The sequence below is a fragment of the Atta colombica genome, unplaced genomic scaffold (assembly GCF_001594045.1).
Source record: "Atta colombica isolate Treedump-2 unplaced genomic scaffold, Acol1.0 scaffold126, whole genome shotgun sequence".
NCBI lineage: Eukaryota > Metazoa > Arthropoda > Insecta > Hymenoptera > Formicidae > Atta > Atta colombica.
In genome coordinates, this window is record NW_017259213.1 from 6,117,844 (window position 1) to 6,137,097 (window position 19,254).

Consider the following 19,254-nt stretch of genomic DNA (forward strand, 5'->3'; position numbering starts at 1 on the left):
ACTTTAGACAATCTATAAACTTTCTATTTATAATTTTATGTATTATTTGATATAATATGAAAAACATTTGGAAAATCTGACTACACACACACACACACACACCACGCGCGCGCGCGCGCGCGCACGCACACAAAACATATATTTACATATACACAGCATATATAGTTAAAATAAAATTCTTAATGTCTGACATAAATTATATTACAACTCCTAAAGCTTCATATATAATGTGTTCTTTGCTTCCTGTTTCTTGTTTTTTATTTTATGCCTTTTTCCTTCTTTTCGATCATTTTACTAACAATCGCGTTTTTCTTCATTCTCTCTCTCTCTTTCTCTCTCTCTCTCTCTCTCTCTCTCTCTCTCTCTCTCTCTCTCTCTCTCTCTTTTTCTCTCTTTCAAAATTCGTCAACTTTATCTCATAAAAAAATATCAGAAAAAGCAAATAAAAGACAAAAAGGCAAGAAGTAAAAAATAATAATAAATAAGAAACAAAAAGAACAAACAAAAGAGCATGTTGCAGATTAGATTTAAGTCTCTCGATAACTTGTCTAATAATAGATAAATTTATCTTTCCTGTTGCTCAATTATATTATGTACATAAGCATGCAGCTCAATATTCGTGGAAATTCTACCGCAATGGAATGTCTGTCTGAAAACGCTTCGAAGGAAAAAAACTCACATCAGCAACTGCGCTGGCAATCACGCAGCGGGATTGTGGAGAAGGGAACCTGAAGTTTCTAACGACGTGTATGTGCACCAGTACGGCATTACGTCTCGCACATGATAAGCTCGCGCGGAGAAAACTTGTCGTGGCTACAGACACTACAGTGCTGTTTATACTTATATAAGTAATTTTACTCCAGGTAATTATATTAATTTTTCTCAACGGATCTACTTCATCACATCAGGCGTTGCCTGTACTTGTTCTATCTAATCTACCTTATAGTTTGTACTTAGAATATTGTAGCTTTTTCTTTCACTAACTTCATTGGCATCTTCACGGGTACAATATTAAAAAAGAAGGTTTTATGCAAATGTAAGCCCGGGAATGCTTTATTAAATTAGTGCTAACAAAATGTCGCCTGGGAAGGATACTATTATGCTATTATATGCTAACTACTTTTTAACTCTTTTCATGCAATTATTTTCTAATTTAGTTATCATGGTAAAAATATCATAGTACATAAGTGTACGCTTCCAAATTTTAAAAATGCTAAAATATAATATTTCAATAATTAACGAAAAATTAGTACACGCAGATAATTTTTCGTTAACTAAAAACTTATCATTCTTCTTCTTTTCTCAAAATGGTATACATTGACGGTTCACACAGTGTTGTTTTTGTCGGATTTGCTAACTTAAAAATTACAATTGCTAAGCGTAAGTAATTCAACCGATACTTATTTACAGAATTTCTAATTAATAGTTAATAAACAAATTATACGCAGTATAATAGTAGATTGATAGTAAATTCGATCAAAAATTGTAAAATATCATTTGTGTAAGCATTAAGCTCGTGTTTTGTCGACTTAGTTTGTTATTACAATTTGATAGTAAATTGGCAGCAAAAATAGAATAGAATTGAAGTCGAATGCAGATTTTGTTCTATCTCTATCTCCAATTTTCATCACTGTAATATGCCAAAACTTATTTTTCTGACATCAATCAACAATTTATTTTGTTGACAAATTTTGCTATACTTCTGCCAACATTCTATCAACATTATACATATATATATATATCTCAAATTTTTTTACCAACAAAATTTATAAGAGATATTTTGTAGAATCTCGATTACATAGTGTAGCACCTACCTTACGGAAATATTACTTCTAACATTATTATTTGATAAGTTAATCCTCGATTAAGTTAATCAGCATTTAGCCAAACTTTTTATTCTTTCGAAAGTGCTTGAAATTTATTCTCGATTATTCTGACGATCTTTTAAATCATCTTTTATTTCATGAAATCTCATCCTTTCTTCTATTATTGCTTCTATTTTTCTATTCAATCGATTTTTAAGATATATCCAAAAAACTGAAAATCATTGTATATATATATGCGCGAGAGAAATGGTTCTCTCTTAAAACTGTGTTTTAGCATTGAAAATTTCTAAATTTACTTATTTACTCCATGTAGCATACACACAATACCATTAAAATCAAAATTTATGGGAAACAAATTTATTGGCAAAGTTGGCAAGGTTCTCCTGTTAGGGTTTCCCAGTTTTTTACAAATGCATAGTTCAGAAACAAAGCAATATATATGTGTAGGTTGTTATGAGAGCAAAAAGTTTGATGGATTTCAGTGATCGAGTAGGTCAGAGTATTTGGGCAAAGCATATTATAATTTTAAGGAATAGAATAAATTAAAATTATCAGTTTGGTCAAAATATGTTATTATGGTCAAATAATATTATTTTTTAATTAAATTAAGTTAAAGTTAAATGTGGTTTGTAAAATTAATTTAATTAAGATAAAAATTAAATAAAAAAAAAAACTAATTCAGTCAAAGTTACATTATTGATTGAATTAATTCAAATTAAATAAAAAAATTAATTTGAAAAAATATTATTTTCATTAAAGTAAAATATTCTATTTTTTAAAAATCAATTTACTTTAAATAATAAAACAATCAATATAAATCAATAAATAAATTTAATATCTTATTTGTAAATTATACGAAATAATAAAGATATTTCTTGTACAATAAAATTCTAATTTTTAGTATTTTTTGCATAGATATTTTCATATTTTAATATATTTATATATTATAAAAGAAAAACAAAATGTAATATTTAAAAATGTAAATAAACTACTCTTTGTGCTGACAATACTTGTATATTTTTTAAAAATTATATGTAAATAAAGTTCTTTTCATTCTTTATCGCTTACTAGACATAAAAGAATAGCATGGTACAACAATAGTACTGATAACATTCTCTAAATGTAATCCATCTGGAGACATAGTAATGTCTGGGCGCTAAGCATGTCGTGACTTCTTATCGCAAACTGGTGAGTTGCATCAGATCGGATCTCAATAACAGCTATCCTGATCGAGTTTTATAGAAATCCGATCTATGTTCATTTTTAGGCACGACGAGCGCCCATCAAACATTGAGCTTTTTTTTTTTCTAAAACTAATTCTCTAATATTTAAGATTTTATAAAAAATAATATTGGCATTTAAAGAGATAAAAAAACTTTAAACTAAAAATAAAAAACTAAATAAATTAAAATTTATAAGCAATTAAATCAAAAATTATTATTTTTTTAACTTCTTAACTTATTTTAATTACTATTCAATCATGAAAATTTTTATATATTCTTTTATACTCACTTTCTTGCTAACTTATTAATTCTTTTAGAATGTTTAAGATATGATTTTTAGAAAAAATTTAATAAAAAATTATATAAAGTGAGTATTGAACTAAATTCGTCACGCATGCGCGAAAAATCTGATTCACAAGCTGTATTCGATTTTAAGGCGTTCAACATTTTTATGCTTTTTTATGTTTTTATGAATGACGAAAATGTGTTCTATTGTTCATTACGAGTAAATCTACTCACATTTCATATATTATAAATTTTTAGCAATATATAACACAAAGGCGGCATAATGATTACAAGCATTTAAAGCGCATAAGCGACTAAATCGAACGCAGCCACAATCAGCTGGGACTGACTCATAGTCTCGTGTCTATTAGAATTTGTATATACTCGCATACAGAGCAGACATTCTTTTTATCCTTTGTTACAAACACTGACTTCTTTGCACTTAACCAAATTGGTATTAAATCGATTTAAAAAGTTGATAAGAAATACTTTGAAGTTTGTGAAGTGAAAATATTCATAGTTTCATACACAAATAAACTAAAAGTTTAAAGTCAAATAACCTAAATAAATACGATGTGAGCATGACATTCGCAATATTATGTGAATATTTAAACATAAAAAATTTTTATATGTTGGAGTTTTCTGTAGAAACATTAATATCAATTTCCTAGCAAGAAAGTGTAAATATAATAAAATTAATAAAAAGGTCAAACAAAGCAATTAATTAAATCAAAAATTAAAATTAATTATTTATTAATATGCAATGCATGAAACGTTTCGATTATACTAAGCCTTCTGTTGTTTACAAATAATAAATTAAAAATTTTGGAAACAAATTGAATATATGTAAAATTCTTAATAATTAAAAATATTGGAAAAAAAGTTGATATTAAACATTACATTCTTTATCACGTTGAAATTCATATTAAACTGAAACGTTCTTTGTTGAAAGGCGAGAAAGAATAAAGTCAAGGAGTCAAAATTCATGAAAAGTTATCTAAAGGTATGTATAATTCTGAACTTCACAATCAAAGAAATGGAACCATAATCCTGATTCATCTAATGGAATATATATTCAAGTAAAAAGCTTCACGTACTAATACTTTATTTATAATGATCAATATTAAGTTGAAATATCTGTTAGAAATTCAAGTTTTTCAATGAAATGTTGTAAAATATTCCATGTTACAACAAAAGTTATTTCTTTATCAAATAATATTAAGATATTCCAAAATTTGATGTAAATTATTATTTTTAATAAAATATATGTGCAAAATGAATGTAAAGACAGAAATTGATTCTATAATATAAATTTGTTTTATTTTTAAATTTAAAAAACATCCATATTTCTAGAGTTGTTAAAACTGTATAATTTTATTAATTCTCATACACAATTTATTTTCATATCATAATTTTTTATGTAAGTTATTTATTATTTTTGATTACATAATTATTTTTAATAAACTATATCTTTTTTCTTCTTACAGAAATATAATTGAGAATATCAAATATGAATCAACAATGGATTATTGTTTATCTACTACTAGTAGCATGTACACATCTATCGCATCAGGTAAACATACTAACTTTTATCTATTTAACAATGATATACTTTTTTAATATGTTATATTATTTTATCTGAAATATCATTGTTAAAATTATTCTATAAATTTTATTACAGAAATCAACACCAGATTCATCAACTTATATAGCAGCTGTAGTAGAGTATCCCTCAATATATTCAACGAACAGCAGTGAGACTTTGAGAATAAATTCTGACGCATATGTAGAACTTATTAAAAATGCTAGTCTACATGTAAGTTTTCTTTAAAAAAAAAAATAATTTCAAATATTCTATGAATTATATCAACAAATCAACATTCTTCCTAACATGTTTTATGTTACAAAAATTATTTAAAATCTCTGAATATTTTTTTAGAATACTGATATAATCGTTTTTCCTGAAGATGGTTTGACTACAATTCAATTGCCGGAAAGAGAAAAAATGGGAGAATGGACAACTATTATTCCTAGTGCCTCAGCTAATTATATACCTTGCAGTCAAAATACTATTGAAGTCAGCAAAGTATGTATATTTGATATATAGTACAGATTGTATACAAGTTTTGTATCACGAGAAATGGATATAATATATTGAAATTATCTATATAAAAAAATTTTGAAACTACAGACATTGAAAAAAATATCATGTGCTGCAAGGGACAATAACATCTATGTGGTAATTAATATCGCTGAAAAAGCACCTTGCTATGATGTACCTTGCCCAAGAGATAAAGTGTTTTATTACAATAGCAATGTTGTATTTGATCGCACAGGAAAAATTATTGCCAGGTTAGAACATATCTAATTATTCGTTATAATTATAATTGCAATAAGACATCTCGCAGTTTTATAATATATCTCTAATTATAATTAAACAGGTATCGTAAAACGAATCTTTTTAAAGAATACCAATTTAATGTGACAACAATACCAGAAGTAGTAAGTTTTGATACTGATTTTGGAGTGAAATTTGGAACTTTTATATGCTTTGATATATTATTTCACGAACCTGCGATAGAATTAACAAGAGATCATCAAGTTACTGATTTTGTATATTCTACAGCATGGTTTTCTGAAGTACCCTTCTTAACAGGTAAACAAAATCTGAATCTTCTTCCCTTTTTTCGAGGTTTCATTGAAACATATATAATGATATTATTAATTATTCTAGCTGTGCAAACACAAATGGGATGGTCATTTGCTGAAAATGTAAATCTTTTGGCTTCGGGTTATAATAACCCCAGCTTTGGCAACGCTGGCAGTGGAATTTATTTAGGTATGTAAAATTACACTTTACATTTTAAATATTACTCACAGTTAAAATATTTTATTGAGCACAATAACATATAAAGACAATATTTTGATGCAGGTCGTAGAGGAATTGGAAAGGCAATAATGCCTACAGCTACGCATAAGGAACTATTGATATTTGAAGTAAGCAAAATAAAAAAGGAAACTAAATATAATAATAACTATCATTCAATGGATTCTTCAACGAATCAAACGAAAGTTATACCATTTCATCATGGGACAAATCAGCACATACTTTTAAAACATGACTCTTTTGAAGCCTATCAAACGTTTTCTTTGAAAGGCAATGCTATAGAAACTGTTTGCCAAAATGGCTTCTGCTGCGACTTTAAAGTAGAAATTGCAAAAATAGATCCAAATACAAAATATCGTTTAGTGGTTTTTAACGGAGATCGGTTTTATGGCGATGTTAAAGCTGGTATACGTACATGCAGTATAATTCAATGTTTGAACGACTCGGTTTCATCATGTGGTTCCGTACAAGAATCAGAGACGATATTCAGCAATATTGAGATCATGGCAACATTTCACAATTATAAAAACAATTTAATTATGCCATCTACTTTAAATCCCGATTTACTTCCGCTTAAAAATTGGACATTTCTTGATCACACCCACAATGATCATATACATGTTAACATGTTTTCAAATATGCATACAAACAATTTAGTAACATTTGGAATATATTCGAGGAACTTTAATAAGAACAACGCAAATAGAATATCATTTTGTATCGTTAATTATTTCATAATATTATTACTAACGTTATTGTTATCAAAATTGTAAATTATTATATTTATACACGCAACACATTTATATACTTTTATCTATTTTTAAATATATTTTGCATATATATTTTTATGCGACATACTTTCCAGAAATGTACTTTTTGTTTACATTCATTCAATAAATAATTCAATAATTTTTTGCTTCTACTTTTCAATATCAAGGAAAAGAAATTAGATTAGAAATTAGATAGCAATAGTTTCTTGTAAATTTACAGATTGTGGCATTTGTAAAAATTGATGTGCACAATTTTTTTTACATTGTGTACATAAATGCAAAATATATTTTTGATATAATCATATATAAATATACTAGAATTTTATTGTAGTAATATAAGAAATGTTGTTGATTATAAAATTATTATTGATTATATTAAATTAACACAAATGCATATAGTATATTAATATATTAATATGTATGATTGTAATAATATATATATATATATATCAATGTATACTGTATAACTCGTATTCATATATTATTGCTAATTGTCAGTACAATATAATATACCGGGAACTATAATAGAGTTTTCAATACTGACAGTCAACTGGTAGTAATATACGAATATGGCCACAGTTGCTTGTTTGACAATCGAAGTAAGATAAAATTTTTACGAAACTTCAGACATTACTTATACTGTCAAATTATTCTACAGCGATATAATAATAATAAATATATTAAATAAGTGTTACTATTAAAAATGTTTTTTTCAAGGAAATACGTACTCAGTGTTTTTATTGCGAATTATGATAAACGCATCTCATCCTTGTTACAATTATATCAAGTTAACTGTAAGTATTTATATGAAAAGTAAAATCTGTTACATAGTTTATCTCGGGAAAGATTTGAAATATACTGAAATGTAAATAATATTACTAAATTATATTCAAAAAAGCTTGATATTTCGATAAGAAATGCACAATAACATCCCTTTCACAGAATGTTTGACTTTCTATATGCACTTGAGGAAAGACAAATCCTGTCCATCAATTAATTGGCCTTAATCTATTATTTATGAATTATAATTTACATAAGCTGCGTTCCACTTAACGCTTACAACGCTTGTGGAATTATTTCTTATCGTTTATCAAATGTTAAGCAAGAATAAATGATGCTCGCGAGCGTTGCGAGCGTTAAATGGAACACAGCCATAGTTGAAAACCAGTCACATATAGCAAATCAATAAATGATTTCACAATGATATTTACAAATCATGATAGAATACTGTCCAGCAAACTAGAATGGATTGAAATTAATTCAGATTTTCAGAAATATTGATTAAGAATGTTAAAATGAATGCTTTTCAATCTTGAATGCATTTTTATTCATTTAAAAGATTGCATGGAGCATATCTCTATCTAAATATAATTTCAATCTAAAAATAATATTAGTTTTTTCTGTGCACACAAACAATTATGAATACTGTTCAATTCAAAATTTTGAATAGGAAATGCAATTTTTCAATCCAATTGCATCCAATTGAATCCAATTGAATCCAATTAAATGCAATATCATATATTGAAAATATGCATTCAGATAGAAAAAAATTTCAATCCATTTTAATCCATTCTCGTTTGCTGGGTGATCAATAGTAATCAATAAAGTAATCAATAAAAAATAATTTATCAGTCTTTCATGAATAATAATGTATACAATTACTCCTGTGTGTATAATTACTTTCGCATTATTTTGAATCAGATTTTAAGAAATTGTGCAGATATACTGATTTTCCAAGACCCAATTTTGATGAATATCGACGAGAATCTTTGAAAGATCTTAAAACAAGAAACCTTGATGAACGAAGAGCATTAAGAAGTCTTTACACTTTTGGTAATATTTCTAAAAAATTTTATTGTATCTTTCCTGTATCATCGATATTTTATATCATCAAATATGTCTCTTCTGTGAAAACAATAAATATTTCTGTAGAATCTTCAGTTCATTCAAGTTAGATATATGTATATAATTAAATACAATGTTTTCAGTTGCTTGTATTACCGGATTATACGGTTGTAAAGCTCACTTATTGCATTATGTGTTATTTTGTATGCCTTCACGAGATATCTTGGCAGAGGCTCAATTAGAAGTGAAATTAAATGGTATACCGGAGGGAAAAGTATTAGTCGTTAAGTGGCGTGGAAAACCTGTTTTTATTTACCATCGGTAAGGAAATTAATAAAAAACTTTAACAATTGACTTTAAAATAATGAAAAAACGGAGTAGACGAATACACATTCAAGCTAGCGAGAATGATCAATTAAATAACGCTGAAATTATCACATATGATATAGTAGTGAGTGAATAGAAACCTTAAAAGATATTTTTTAAAAATCTTCATAAAATATTTAAAATATAAAAAATTCTCATAAATCTATTTAAAAATTTTTTTTTATATTTTAAATTAATAAAGATTTTAAAAAAATATCTTAAAGTTTCTGCATATATTCACTCACCACTTTCCTACTATCTCAGATTGTAACATCTCAAGCGATAAAATCGAAAATAAAAATTTTTCATGCATGAATATATATAAATATATATAAACATAAATATTCATAAACATAATCATATATGAAATATGTATGTCCATATATATTCATACATCTCTCTTTCTTTTGTAAAATTACTTCTTAATGTAATAAAAATAATATGAAATAGTAATATGAAAACATTAAAAATAATTAAAAGGGTAATTTTCATATTATTTGTTTTAAAAAAAAAATCAAGTTTAAAAAAATTGTATATTATATGTATAATTACATCTAAAATTATGTATAATTGTGTATAATTATGTATGAGCAATTTTTTTTACATTTTTCGAAATTTATTTTTTTCTGAAACGAATAATGCGAAAATTATCCCTTTAATTATTTTTAATGTTTTCATATCACTATTATTATTTTTATTAAACTAAAAAATAATTTTACAAAAGAAAAAGAAATTTATGAACATGTATGAACATATATATGATTATATATGTTTATGAATATTTACGTATGTTTACATATATTTATACATATTCATGCATTTTTTATCGAAAAATAGAGGAAGATCGCCAATATCATACCATTTTGTTTTTAGAGTTTAGACTATATTTCTTAAATAAGAGCTAAAAATAAAGCTTTAAAAACATAAACGCAAACTAAAAAGTGTCTTCTATTTAGAATGAAAAATAAACATATATATAAAAATAAGTTCTTTAAATAAAATTCTGTGAAAGCAAATTTCTACCGATATTTGATAGACAATAAATATTAGATTATTGGCAGAACTAATATTGCAGGTCACAATCAATTATCAATCAGGAAAGAGCGGTGAATCTATCAGAACTGCGTGATCCAGAAACGGACAATGATAGAGCTAAAAGATCGGAATGGCTGGTTGTGATGGGTATCTGTACACACTTGGGATGCGTACCAATTCCAAACGCCGGCCTCATACCTGGCGGTTTTTTCTGCCCTTGTCACGGTTCACACTTTGATGCAGCCGGCCGTATACGAAAGGGCCCAGCAATGACTAATCTAGAGATACCCGAATATTCATTCATAGACGATAATAATATCATTATTGGGTGATGAGTCTCCGGATCGATATATATCATAATGAATTCCCGTGAAAAATATAATTTATATACTACGTCACAGTTTTTGTCCTTCTACTCGAATTTCGAGCAAATAATTATATGAATGAATGTATTATAATTTTGTACTTCCAACAATATATTAAAGCTCAGTTCTAAAATAATATCATAAGCCGTCATAAATAATTTTTAAAAAAGAAGATATTATAATATCAAATCATGTTTTTTAGAATTACTTTTCTTTTTTCATTCTACAGATGATCAAATCATTGTCGATCAATCATTAAATTGTTTTTGCATTTTTTGTGAATCTAATCTTATTATTAAGAATTATCGTACTATTTATATATAAAGCTATCAAATAAAAATACGAACATAAAAATATTACGGCACACACCACACACGCGCACACACACACACATACACACACACACACACACACACACACACACACACACACACACACAGAAGATCTGTCATAAAAATTTTCACGACTTTTCGAAAAATATTTTATAGAGAATCGAATACGAATTTAAAATATATAGTCTATCCATAATATTATTTATGCAATTAAACAGAATTTTATATCAGACAATGGCAGAGAAATGTATTCAATGTTTTTTTTCGAACCATAATTAATTGATGACCTATAGAATTTGAAATAACATTGTGAAGAAACATTTCTCATGGTGTAACCCTATAATAAGAAAACGTATAAAAAAAATTTAATTAACAATTATTGATTCGCCATTAAGATCATAAGTTGCCATAAGTTGACGCGAAATTTGAATGTGAAATATGATATTTAAAGTGGTTGAACTCTCTCATATAGTCTCAAGTCTAACAAATTCCTCTTACAAACTTAAGTTCAAAAGAAAACAGCAGTAGCACATTAATCTATCGATTTTTGGAGTTCGTGGATATGTAGAGCAGTATGCGCGAGAAAATCTACCGATTTAATTACTGCTGTTCGTTTGAAAACGCTTCGAGGAAAAAAACTGAGCCACCGGCCGCGCTGACAATCGCAACAGGATCGTGGGAAGGGAACTTAGAATATGAATTTCTCTATAGATAACTTGAAACGCAAATGTGCACCAGTAGTATTACGCTACGTACATGATAAGTTCGCGCGAAGAGAAAACTTGTCTGCAGTTATATGTACATAAATAATTATTTTACTCTAGGTAATTATATCAATTATTTTTTCAATAGATTTATACCATTATATCACATATTGCTTCAATTCGTTCTATCTAATCTACTTTACAGTTTGTGTATATAATTTAGGATATTGTGGTCCTAAATTATATACACAAATATCTTTGTCCCTCGCAAATTTGATCAGTAACGTTTCACAAGTACGCGATATTATTGGAAAAAAAGATTTTATTCAAATATAAATACAGAAATGAATGAAATTGATTGATATGAAATTTATTAAATTTATGTTAACAAAATATCAATCAAAAATGTCATATTATTACGTTATTCTTATGTATTTTGACAATCTAAAACCGAATCCGATGTTCAAATTGCTTCATATCATAATATTTCACAATATCGATGAAAAATAGCTCGATTTTTAAAATACGGGAGAATACTATTGTCTAATTTTCAGATTAAAAACTATATTTTTATGTGTCTAAGTGTTATATATAAAAATTAAAATGGTGGCGTAACTTTTTCCAAAATTTTTTCAAGTTTTACCAGAATACGTATTAAGTATGCATCATTTCAAGTCCCATGATATTAGAGGATTACGTTTCTAATAATTAGCGAAAAATTACACGCAGATAACACTATCCGATAAAATTTGCAAGACGAGCGTGAGTCATTTCTAATATATTTTTGCCTGCAATAAGTTTTGTAAAAAAAAACAGCGTTAAAGGCTGACAACAAGTTTTTTTCTAAATTTCGTTCATGCCACTTTAAAGTACAACTTTTAACTTTAAAATGCATTTTATTTTTAATTTTTTAAAATACATTTCAAAATGTTTTTTTTCTAGATATAGCATTTTTATTCAAAATGTTTTTTCAAAAATAGCAACTTAAAAATAGTTCTTTTCTCATGTAATTCATGAAAAAAGCATTTTGTTCCATCTTAAATAATGCTTTTTGTATTTACATATCAATTCTTTTTTTGCCAAAATATAGGTTCAATAGGTTCAAAATAGATACAAATTCCTTTGCCTTTTAATTTAAAAAAACTTACGTGCATACTTCTGACGCTATTAAAAATCTATAATTTTAATTTTTATATAATAATCAATATATGATCTGTTTTCAAATTATAATTTTTTATGTAAATTATTTCTTATTACATAATTATTTTTTAATAAACTATGTCCTTTTTTCTTTTTACAGACATAATTGAAATTATAAAATATGAATCAGAAATTAATTATTGTTTATCTACTAATAGCATATGCACATCTATCGCGTCAGGTAAACATAAGCAATTTTTATCTATTTAGGAGTGATATTTAGCAGTACATATATTTTTAGTATATTTAATTATACTGTTCGATCTAAAACATCTTTGGCAAACTATTCTATAAATTCTACATATTTTATTATAGACATCAACATCAAATGCAACTTATATAGCAGCTGTAGTAGAATATCCTCCAAAATATTCAACAAACAGCAACGAGACATTGAAAATAAATTCTGATGCATTTGTGGGATTTATTAAAGTAGCTAATCTTTATGTAAGTTTTCTTTAAAAGAAAATAATTTCAAACAATTCACAAATTATACTAAAAAATTAGTATATTTTTGACAACATGTTGTATGTTACAAAAATTACTTAGGATCTAATTTTTAGACTATCTAATTTTTAGGCTGTTGATATAATCGTTTTTCCTGAAGCTGGTTTGACAACAGTAAATTTTCCGGAAAGAGAAAAATTGAAGGATTGGACAACTATTGTTCCTAATGCTTCATCTAATTATATACCTTGCTGCCAAGATACTTTTAAAGTTAGCGATGTATGTATAACCAATATATAGTTCACACAATTTTTTATATAGCAAAAAACTAATGTAATATATTGAAATTATCTAAAAATTTTGAAAAACACAGGCATTGAGAAAAATATCGTGTGCTGCAAGGAACAACAAAATTTATGTGGTAATCAATATCGCTGAGAAAGAACCTTGCTCTGAACTTTGCCCAAAAGACAAAATGTTCTATTACAACACCAACGTTGTATTCGATCGCACAGGAAAAATTATTGCCAGGTTAGAACATATATCTAATTATTCATTATAATTATAGTTGCAATAAGACATCTCGCAGTTTTATAATATACCTTATCTAATTATAATTAAACAGGTATCGTAAAACAAATCTTTCTAAAGAATACCAATTTAATGTGACAACAACACCAGAAGTAGTAAGTTTTGATACTGATTTTGGAGTAAAATTTGGAACTTTTACATGTTTTGATATATATTTTCGTAAACCTGCGTTACAATTAACAAGAGATCATCAAGTTACTGATTTTGTATATCCTACAGCATGGTTTTCTGAAGTGCCATTCTTAACAGGTAAACAAAATATGGCAAAATCTTTTCTCTTTTCTCAAGATTTCATCAAAACATACGTGTATACGTAGTACTGATATTAATTATTCTAGCTATACAATTACAAGCAGGATGGTCGTTTGCTGAAAATGTAAATCTTTTAGCCTCAGGCTATAATAGACCTAGTTTTGGTAATGCTGGCAGTGGAATTTACTTAGGTATGTAAAATTAGTTTTGAATACTTTTCACAATTAAAATATTTCATTGTGCACATATATATAATATTTTATGCAGGTCGTAGAGGAATTGGAAAGGCAATAATGCCTACAATTACGCAAAAGGAAATATTAATATTTGAAGTACCCAAAATAAATATAAAAACTCAATACAATGAAGATCCTTTAAAGGATCAAAAAGTTTTATTATCTCACCATCAGAAGGAGCATGAATCACAGAAGAAATGGGAAAATGATACGATAATAGTCAATGATAAAATATTTTTGTTACATGATGATACTGATAGCTTTGAAACATTTCCTTTAGAAGAAAATATCACAAAAAATATCTGTCAGAATAACTTCTGCTGCGACTTTAGAATAGAAATTGCAAAAATAGACCCAAGTATAAAATACCGTTTAATGGTTTTTAACGGTTATCGTTCTATTCCAAATAATCTCGTTAATGATAATGTTGCCGTAAGTTCATGCAGTATAATTCAGTGCTCAAACAATTCAGTGTCATCATGCAATTCTGTGCAAAAATCAGAAACAGTATTCAATACTATTTATATTACGGCAAAATTCGACAATCCTAAAATTAATTTAATTATGCCATCTACATTAAATCCAAATTTACTTCCATTAAATAATGCAGATTGGAAGTTTAGTGTAATTGATTTTTTCACTGAAAACGATCCACTACATGTTACTATATCCTTAAATAACCCTATAGATAATTTAGTAACGTTTGGAATTTATTCGAGGTCTTTTAATACAAACAGTGCAAATAGAACATCCTTTGATACTATTAACTGTTTTGTAATGTTATTAGTGACTTTATTATTATCAAGAAACTGAACAATCAGTTCAATGAATAAATTTATAAGTTTTGGAACAGAATCCCATTGTAAGTGTAGAGAAATACTTTTGTGTGTGTGTGTGTGTGTGTGTGTGTGTGTGTGTGTGTGTGTGTAATATAATAGATTACAAGTACACTTCTCTACTTACAATGGGATTCTGTTCCAAGACTTATAAATTTGATCATAAAGTGAATTGATATAGTAATCGAATAATAATCGTATAATACTAAATATATATATTTTTTTAAAATGTGCGAATAAAGCATTTGTAAAGTCAAATCGAATTGAATCCAGTATGATTCAAATTCGAACTATTCGCACACCTCTATTTTTTTCTCTTCTAGTAATAATAATTTGTAATAGTAATTTGTAATTCTGTATAACCATTATGGATATAAATAATTACATATGTAAAAACGTAAATTAATGCCCATTAATATACATATAAATTAATTTTAATCTCTCAACTTATTTTTCATCGTTTTCTAATATATATTGACAAAAAATAATAGACATCAGCTTATTTTTATATTGTCAAGATAATCACTCTGAGTATACTAATGAAAAAGTGCATGCTCGTTATTTATTAATAAGATATTAATGTAATTAAGATATTAATGCAAACAATTTGTAAAAATTAAAATTTATATATAGGCTGATAAAAATATATAGGCAATAAAAAATTTTATATTGGAAGATTTATATAAATATTAAATATTCCAACTATACTCATATACTTATAATACTTTCCAGCAAGAGACAATGTAATACAGTGATGACTTCATCTTTGTTTAACATTGGCAATCGTTGCAATAGGAATATAATAATTCACTTAATTGTTACACTGGTTGTGATCCATTTAACGCTGCGAATACTTCATTGACCAATCAAAAGAAAGAATTTTACGAATTGACTAATCTAAGGTGGTCAAAGTCTCGCTACAAATGCTTTGAAATGTTTGATGAACCAATTAGAAGAAAGAATTTTACAAACGGATCAGAAAACATTATATCATTAAAAAACATTTCAAAGCGTTTGTAGCATCGCGTTGACCGAACTCAAAGAATGCTTTCAAACATATGCAGAATGAAGTCACTTTATCTTACTCATCCAGTGATTTGGATCGTATCCTGTCATCTATCATCTTATGGGAAAGCATCCTTAAATAAACATGCAAGTTTTTATTTTCTAGCATGTTCCAAAATAAAATATTAGTACATCGAATTAATTATTTATTAGATATATGATTTATTTTCTGTTGCTAGAACTCTCTTTTTCGCTTTTGACAAGTATCAAACGTATACTTATCTCACTTTAAGTTCCAAAAGTACACTAGTTCAGCCACAGAAAACGGACTAATAGTTTGCTTACATTAATGCGTGCATATGTAAATATAATAAATCACGCGCGCGCGCGAATATAAATTCTATCAATATATGTACTTACTTATAAATCCACCGGCGATATGAATTAATTTCCGATCATAGTCTGTAACCTGAGGCATTGAGGTCCAGTGTCCACACATACTTACTGTATACATAACATGAAACAAAATTCAAAACTGTAATTATTATTCAATTATCTACCGAATATATCCTGATAATTACATACTTATACAATTTAACGTTCGTAGAGTTTACGCGCGCCCACTCCGCCATGTTACTTTCTTTTGTTTGGAGAGAAGCACTTGATTTCGACGCGCATGCGTAGAGAATCCGAAACTCTAGCGCCAACTTCCAACAGTATCAGGCATGTCTACTTCATGTGCCTGTTAAAATTTAAGTGATTGAGAATGAGAAACTAATAAAATACGATACTAATTTCATGATTTATTAGTTTTGTAAACATGTACATATGTTTAAAACTTAATAATACTCGATTTTTATTTAAAACTGATTTTAATGTTATCATCCGAGTTTGATTATCAATAGAGTGATAACTGCAGAGAAAAAAATTGTAATTTTTTAACAATATATAAGATATTAGCATTATTTATAGCATTGATATAATAAAAAATCGAATTTAATAATGTATTATTGAAATATTTATGTTAATAGTCATAATAATAAATAAAAAACCACGGACCGAATCACGAAAATTTGCTCAAGATCGATGATCTTTAATAGTATCTCGTCGATTTTGCAGATGACGCAGGTAGTCATAGTTTAGGTTGGTTTAAGCCGTTTAGACTGTTCAGATAGGCTCAGCCACAGTCAGGTCTGATTTGATTTGATTGAGTCAAATTTGATAAGTCAAACAGATTGTGCTTAGATTATTATTCTTATTTCGTTCTAATTAGTCCAAGATCCTGCATTTTGATTTGTTTATCATTATTCAATGTTCAATGTTTTTCAATATTTTCTTACTGTGATCAAAATAAATTGGGCTAGGTATGAATAAAATTCACTGAAGACATCAAGACAGGAGTGTTACGTGAATTTTTTGAATTAAAGATAACTGTAGTTATAAATAAGAATTAGAATGACGCCGCCGATGGAAAGAATCCAAATTTTGGAGACTATCGAAAAAGACATTGTAGTGTGTTTACAAAGTGCAGGTAATTGTCTTTATGATCTACTTATGCCTATTTCCACCAACGTAGATTAACTTTAATCTCGGTTCAACTCACTCTTTGTTTTTTCTAATCTTTAGAACTAGAAAAAAACAAAAAGTAAGTTGAATCGAGATTAAAATTAATCTTCATTGATGGAAATAGACATTATAGAGCTTTCCAGAGAAATCAAGAAACACATTGATACAAGAATCATTCTGCATTTATTTCTCACTGAACAAAAGATAATATACCTCTTATTAGAGAGTTCCTATAGTGGATACTTTTCATTTAGGCCTGATTGCATCAACATTACTTTAACTTCAAGCGAGACTTAAAACTCTCTCTTTGTCTCTGTCTCTTTTTCACTTTAAAACGAGATGGAGAGTTTTAAATCTTGCTTAAAGTCAAAATAACATTGCAACTTAGTGATACAAATTGACCCAACTATTGTTTTATCTTTGTTTATTACTTACTGAAATATTAAGAAAGATAGAATGATGTTTGTATCAATTTGTTACTAAATAGAAAGCCTAGTATGAATTCCTGGTATATTAAATAATGTACTTGCATCAAACATGCGAAACGAAGCTGATAAATACATAAAGAAAGAAAATGTGAATATTAGAAGGATTTGATACAGACAAGATGTATGTACTTTTATGTTCAAGATATTTTTATATTATGCAGGACAAGCTTGTATGGAATTGAGCAAGGAAAAATCAAGCTTGAAGCAGGCAGAGTCGCAAACACATCAATTCTTGAAAACTCTAGGACAATTGGAATCTAAATTAAGTGAACAGATTAATTATCTCACGCAAGTTTCTACTGGTATGTATATTTATTTAACAATATCATTACCATATCTCTTTCAATATATGTTTTTAATAAATGTTTTTCACAGGCCAACCACACGAAGGTTCCGGATATGCAAGTCAAAAGGTACTGCAAATGGCGTGGCACAGATTGGAGCACGCGCGAAGTAGAGTTAACGAATTGGAACGTATAAAGAACAAGCTACGATAAGTACATAATATTCCTCAATTCAAAATATATATATTGTAAAGACGAGTAATATTACATTAATGTTGCTTGTGATAACTCATCTAAAGTTATAATAAAATTACATACTTTTATCAATTAGAACTTTTCTTACCATCCTGTATATTGCAGTAGTCATCGTAAATAAAAACAAATTTGTAATAACCATTTTTATTATAAATTGCATATAGATTATTTTATGACTGCGCTCATCAAAAAAGTAATCTGATAAACATTTTGTGCTGATTAAATTATATTTTTAGATTTTAAAGAAATAATTCTATCTTAATTATTTAAAACTATTGTGCAATCAGCGCAAAGTACTTAAAGTTGCTTTTTTACTGAACGCAACAAATGTTAATCTTATAATACAATTTTTTTTAATATTTTTTATTACGAGTGTACAACATGCTAAAAAAATACATAAATAATTTCTTTATATGCTTTTATCTTATATTTATCATATATATATATATATATATA

General features: G+C 27.1%; 4 protein-coding genes across 8 annotated transcripts; all 4 read left to right on the forward strand.

The window, feature by feature from the left end:
* The first annotated feature begins 740 nt into the window (after window positions 1-740).
* LOC108694973 (vanin-like protein 1) lies at window positions 741-7,009 on the forward strand. 4 transcript variants are annotated; one of them, XM_018204667.1, is made up of 9 exons: window positions 741-863; window positions 4,287-4,337; window positions 4,822-4,907; window positions 5,016-5,150; window positions 5,274-5,420; window positions 5,526-5,686; window positions 5,776-5,990; window positions 6,069-6,173; window positions 6,267-7,009. In XM_018204667.1, exons 3-9 carry the CDS (start codon window positions 4,845-4,847, stop codon window positions 6,992-6,994), a joined length of 1,554 nt encoding a protein of 517 aa, XP_018060156.1. In that variant the 5' UTR covers window positions 741-863; window positions 4,287-4,337; window positions 4,822-4,844; the 3' UTR covers window positions 6,995-7,009. The 4 variants fall into 4 exon arrangements, with proteins under 4 accessions (XP_018060156.1, XP_018060159.1, XP_018060158.1 ...); XM_018204669.1 differs by lacking the exon at window positions 741-863 and adding an exon at window positions 2,947-3,014; XM_018204668.1 differs by lacking the exon at window positions 741-863 and adding an exon at window positions 3,840-3,909.
* Window positions 7,010-8,969: 1,960 nt separating this feature from the next.
* LOC108694961 (cytochrome b-c1 complex subunit Rieske, mitochondrial-like) lies at window positions 8,970-10,569 on the forward strand. Its single transcript, XM_018204654.1, has 2 exons — window positions 8,970-9,157; window positions 10,278-10,569. The coding sequence occupies exons 1-2, from the start codon at window positions 8,970-8,972 to the stop codon at window positions 10,567-10,569; spliced, it is 480 nt and encodes a 159-aa protein (XP_018060143.1).
* Window positions 10,570-12,959: 2,390 nt separating this feature from the next.
* On the forward strand, window positions 12,960-15,177 carry LOC108694974 (vanin-like protein 2). The gene is made up of 7 exons (XM_018204671.1): window positions 12,960-13,019; window positions 13,154-13,285; window positions 13,418-13,564; window positions 13,659-13,816; window positions 13,911-14,125; window positions 14,215-14,319; window positions 14,396-15,177. Exons 1-7 carry the CDS (start codon window positions 12,960-12,962, stop codon window positions 15,175-15,177), a joined length of 1,599 nt encoding a protein of 532 aa, XP_018060160.1.
* Window positions 15,178-17,478: 2,301 nt separating this feature from the next.
* On the forward strand, window positions 17,479-18,866 carry LOC108695137 (mediator of RNA polymerase II transcription subunit 11). 2 transcript variants are annotated; one of them, XM_018204898.1, is made up of 3 exons: window positions 17,479-17,736; window positions 18,421-18,561; window positions 18,635-18,866. In XM_018204898.1, the coding sequence occupies exons 1-3, from the start codon at window positions 17,661-17,663 to the stop codon at window positions 18,754-18,756; spliced, it is 339 nt and encodes a 112-aa protein (XP_018060387.1). In that variant the 5' UTR covers window positions 17,479-17,660; the 3' UTR covers window positions 18,757-18,866. The 2 variants fall into 2 exon arrangements, with proteins under 2 accessions (XP_018060387.1, XP_018060386.1); XM_018204897.1 differs by having other exon boundaries at window positions 18,421-18,866.
* The last annotated feature ends 388 nt before the right edge of the window (window positions 18,867-19,254 follow it).

Excerpts from the sequence above, each read along its gene's own strand:
- LOC108694973 (XM_018204667.1), top strand. The coding sequence starts at position 4,845 with ATGAATCAACAATGGATTATTGTTTATCTACTACTAGTAGCATGTACA. Across the intron at positions 4,908-5,015 it reads GTACACATCTATCGCATCAG|AAATCAACACCAGATTCATC; the intron begins GTAAACATACTA and ends ATTTTATTACAG. Across the intron at positions 5,687-5,775 it reads ACAGGAAAAATTATTGCCAG|GTATCGTAAAACGAATCTTT; the intron begins GTTAGAACATAT and ends ATAATTAAACAG.
- LOC108694961 (XM_018204654.1), top strand. The coding sequence starts at position 8,970 with ATGTTTTCAGTTGCTTGTATTACCGGATTATACGGTTGTAAAGCTCAC. Across the intron at positions 9,158-10,277 it reads CCTGTTTTTATTTACCATCG|GTCACAATCAATTATCAATC; the intron begins GTAAGGAAATTA and ends CTAATATTGCAG.
- LOC108694974 (XM_018204671.1), top strand. The coding sequence starts at position 12,960 with ATGAATCAGAAATTAATTATTGTTTATCTACTAATAGCATATGCACAT. Across the intron at positions 13,565-13,658 it reads ATACTTTTAAAGTTAGCGAT|GCATTGAGAAAAATATCGTG; the intron begins GTATGTATAACC and ends TGAAAAACACAG. Across the intron at positions 14,126-14,214 it reads TGAAGTGCCATTCTTAACAG|CTATACAATTACAAGCAGGA; the intron begins GTAAACAAAATA and ends TAATTATTCTAG.
- LOC108695137 (XM_018204897.1), top strand. The coding sequence starts at position 17,661 with ATGACGCCGCCGATGGAAAGAATCCAAATTTTGGAGACTATCGAAAAA. Across the intron at positions 17,737-18,420 it reads AGTGTGTTTACAAAGTGCAG|GACAAGCTTGTATGGAATTG; the intron begins GTAATTGTCTTT and ends TATATTATGCAG.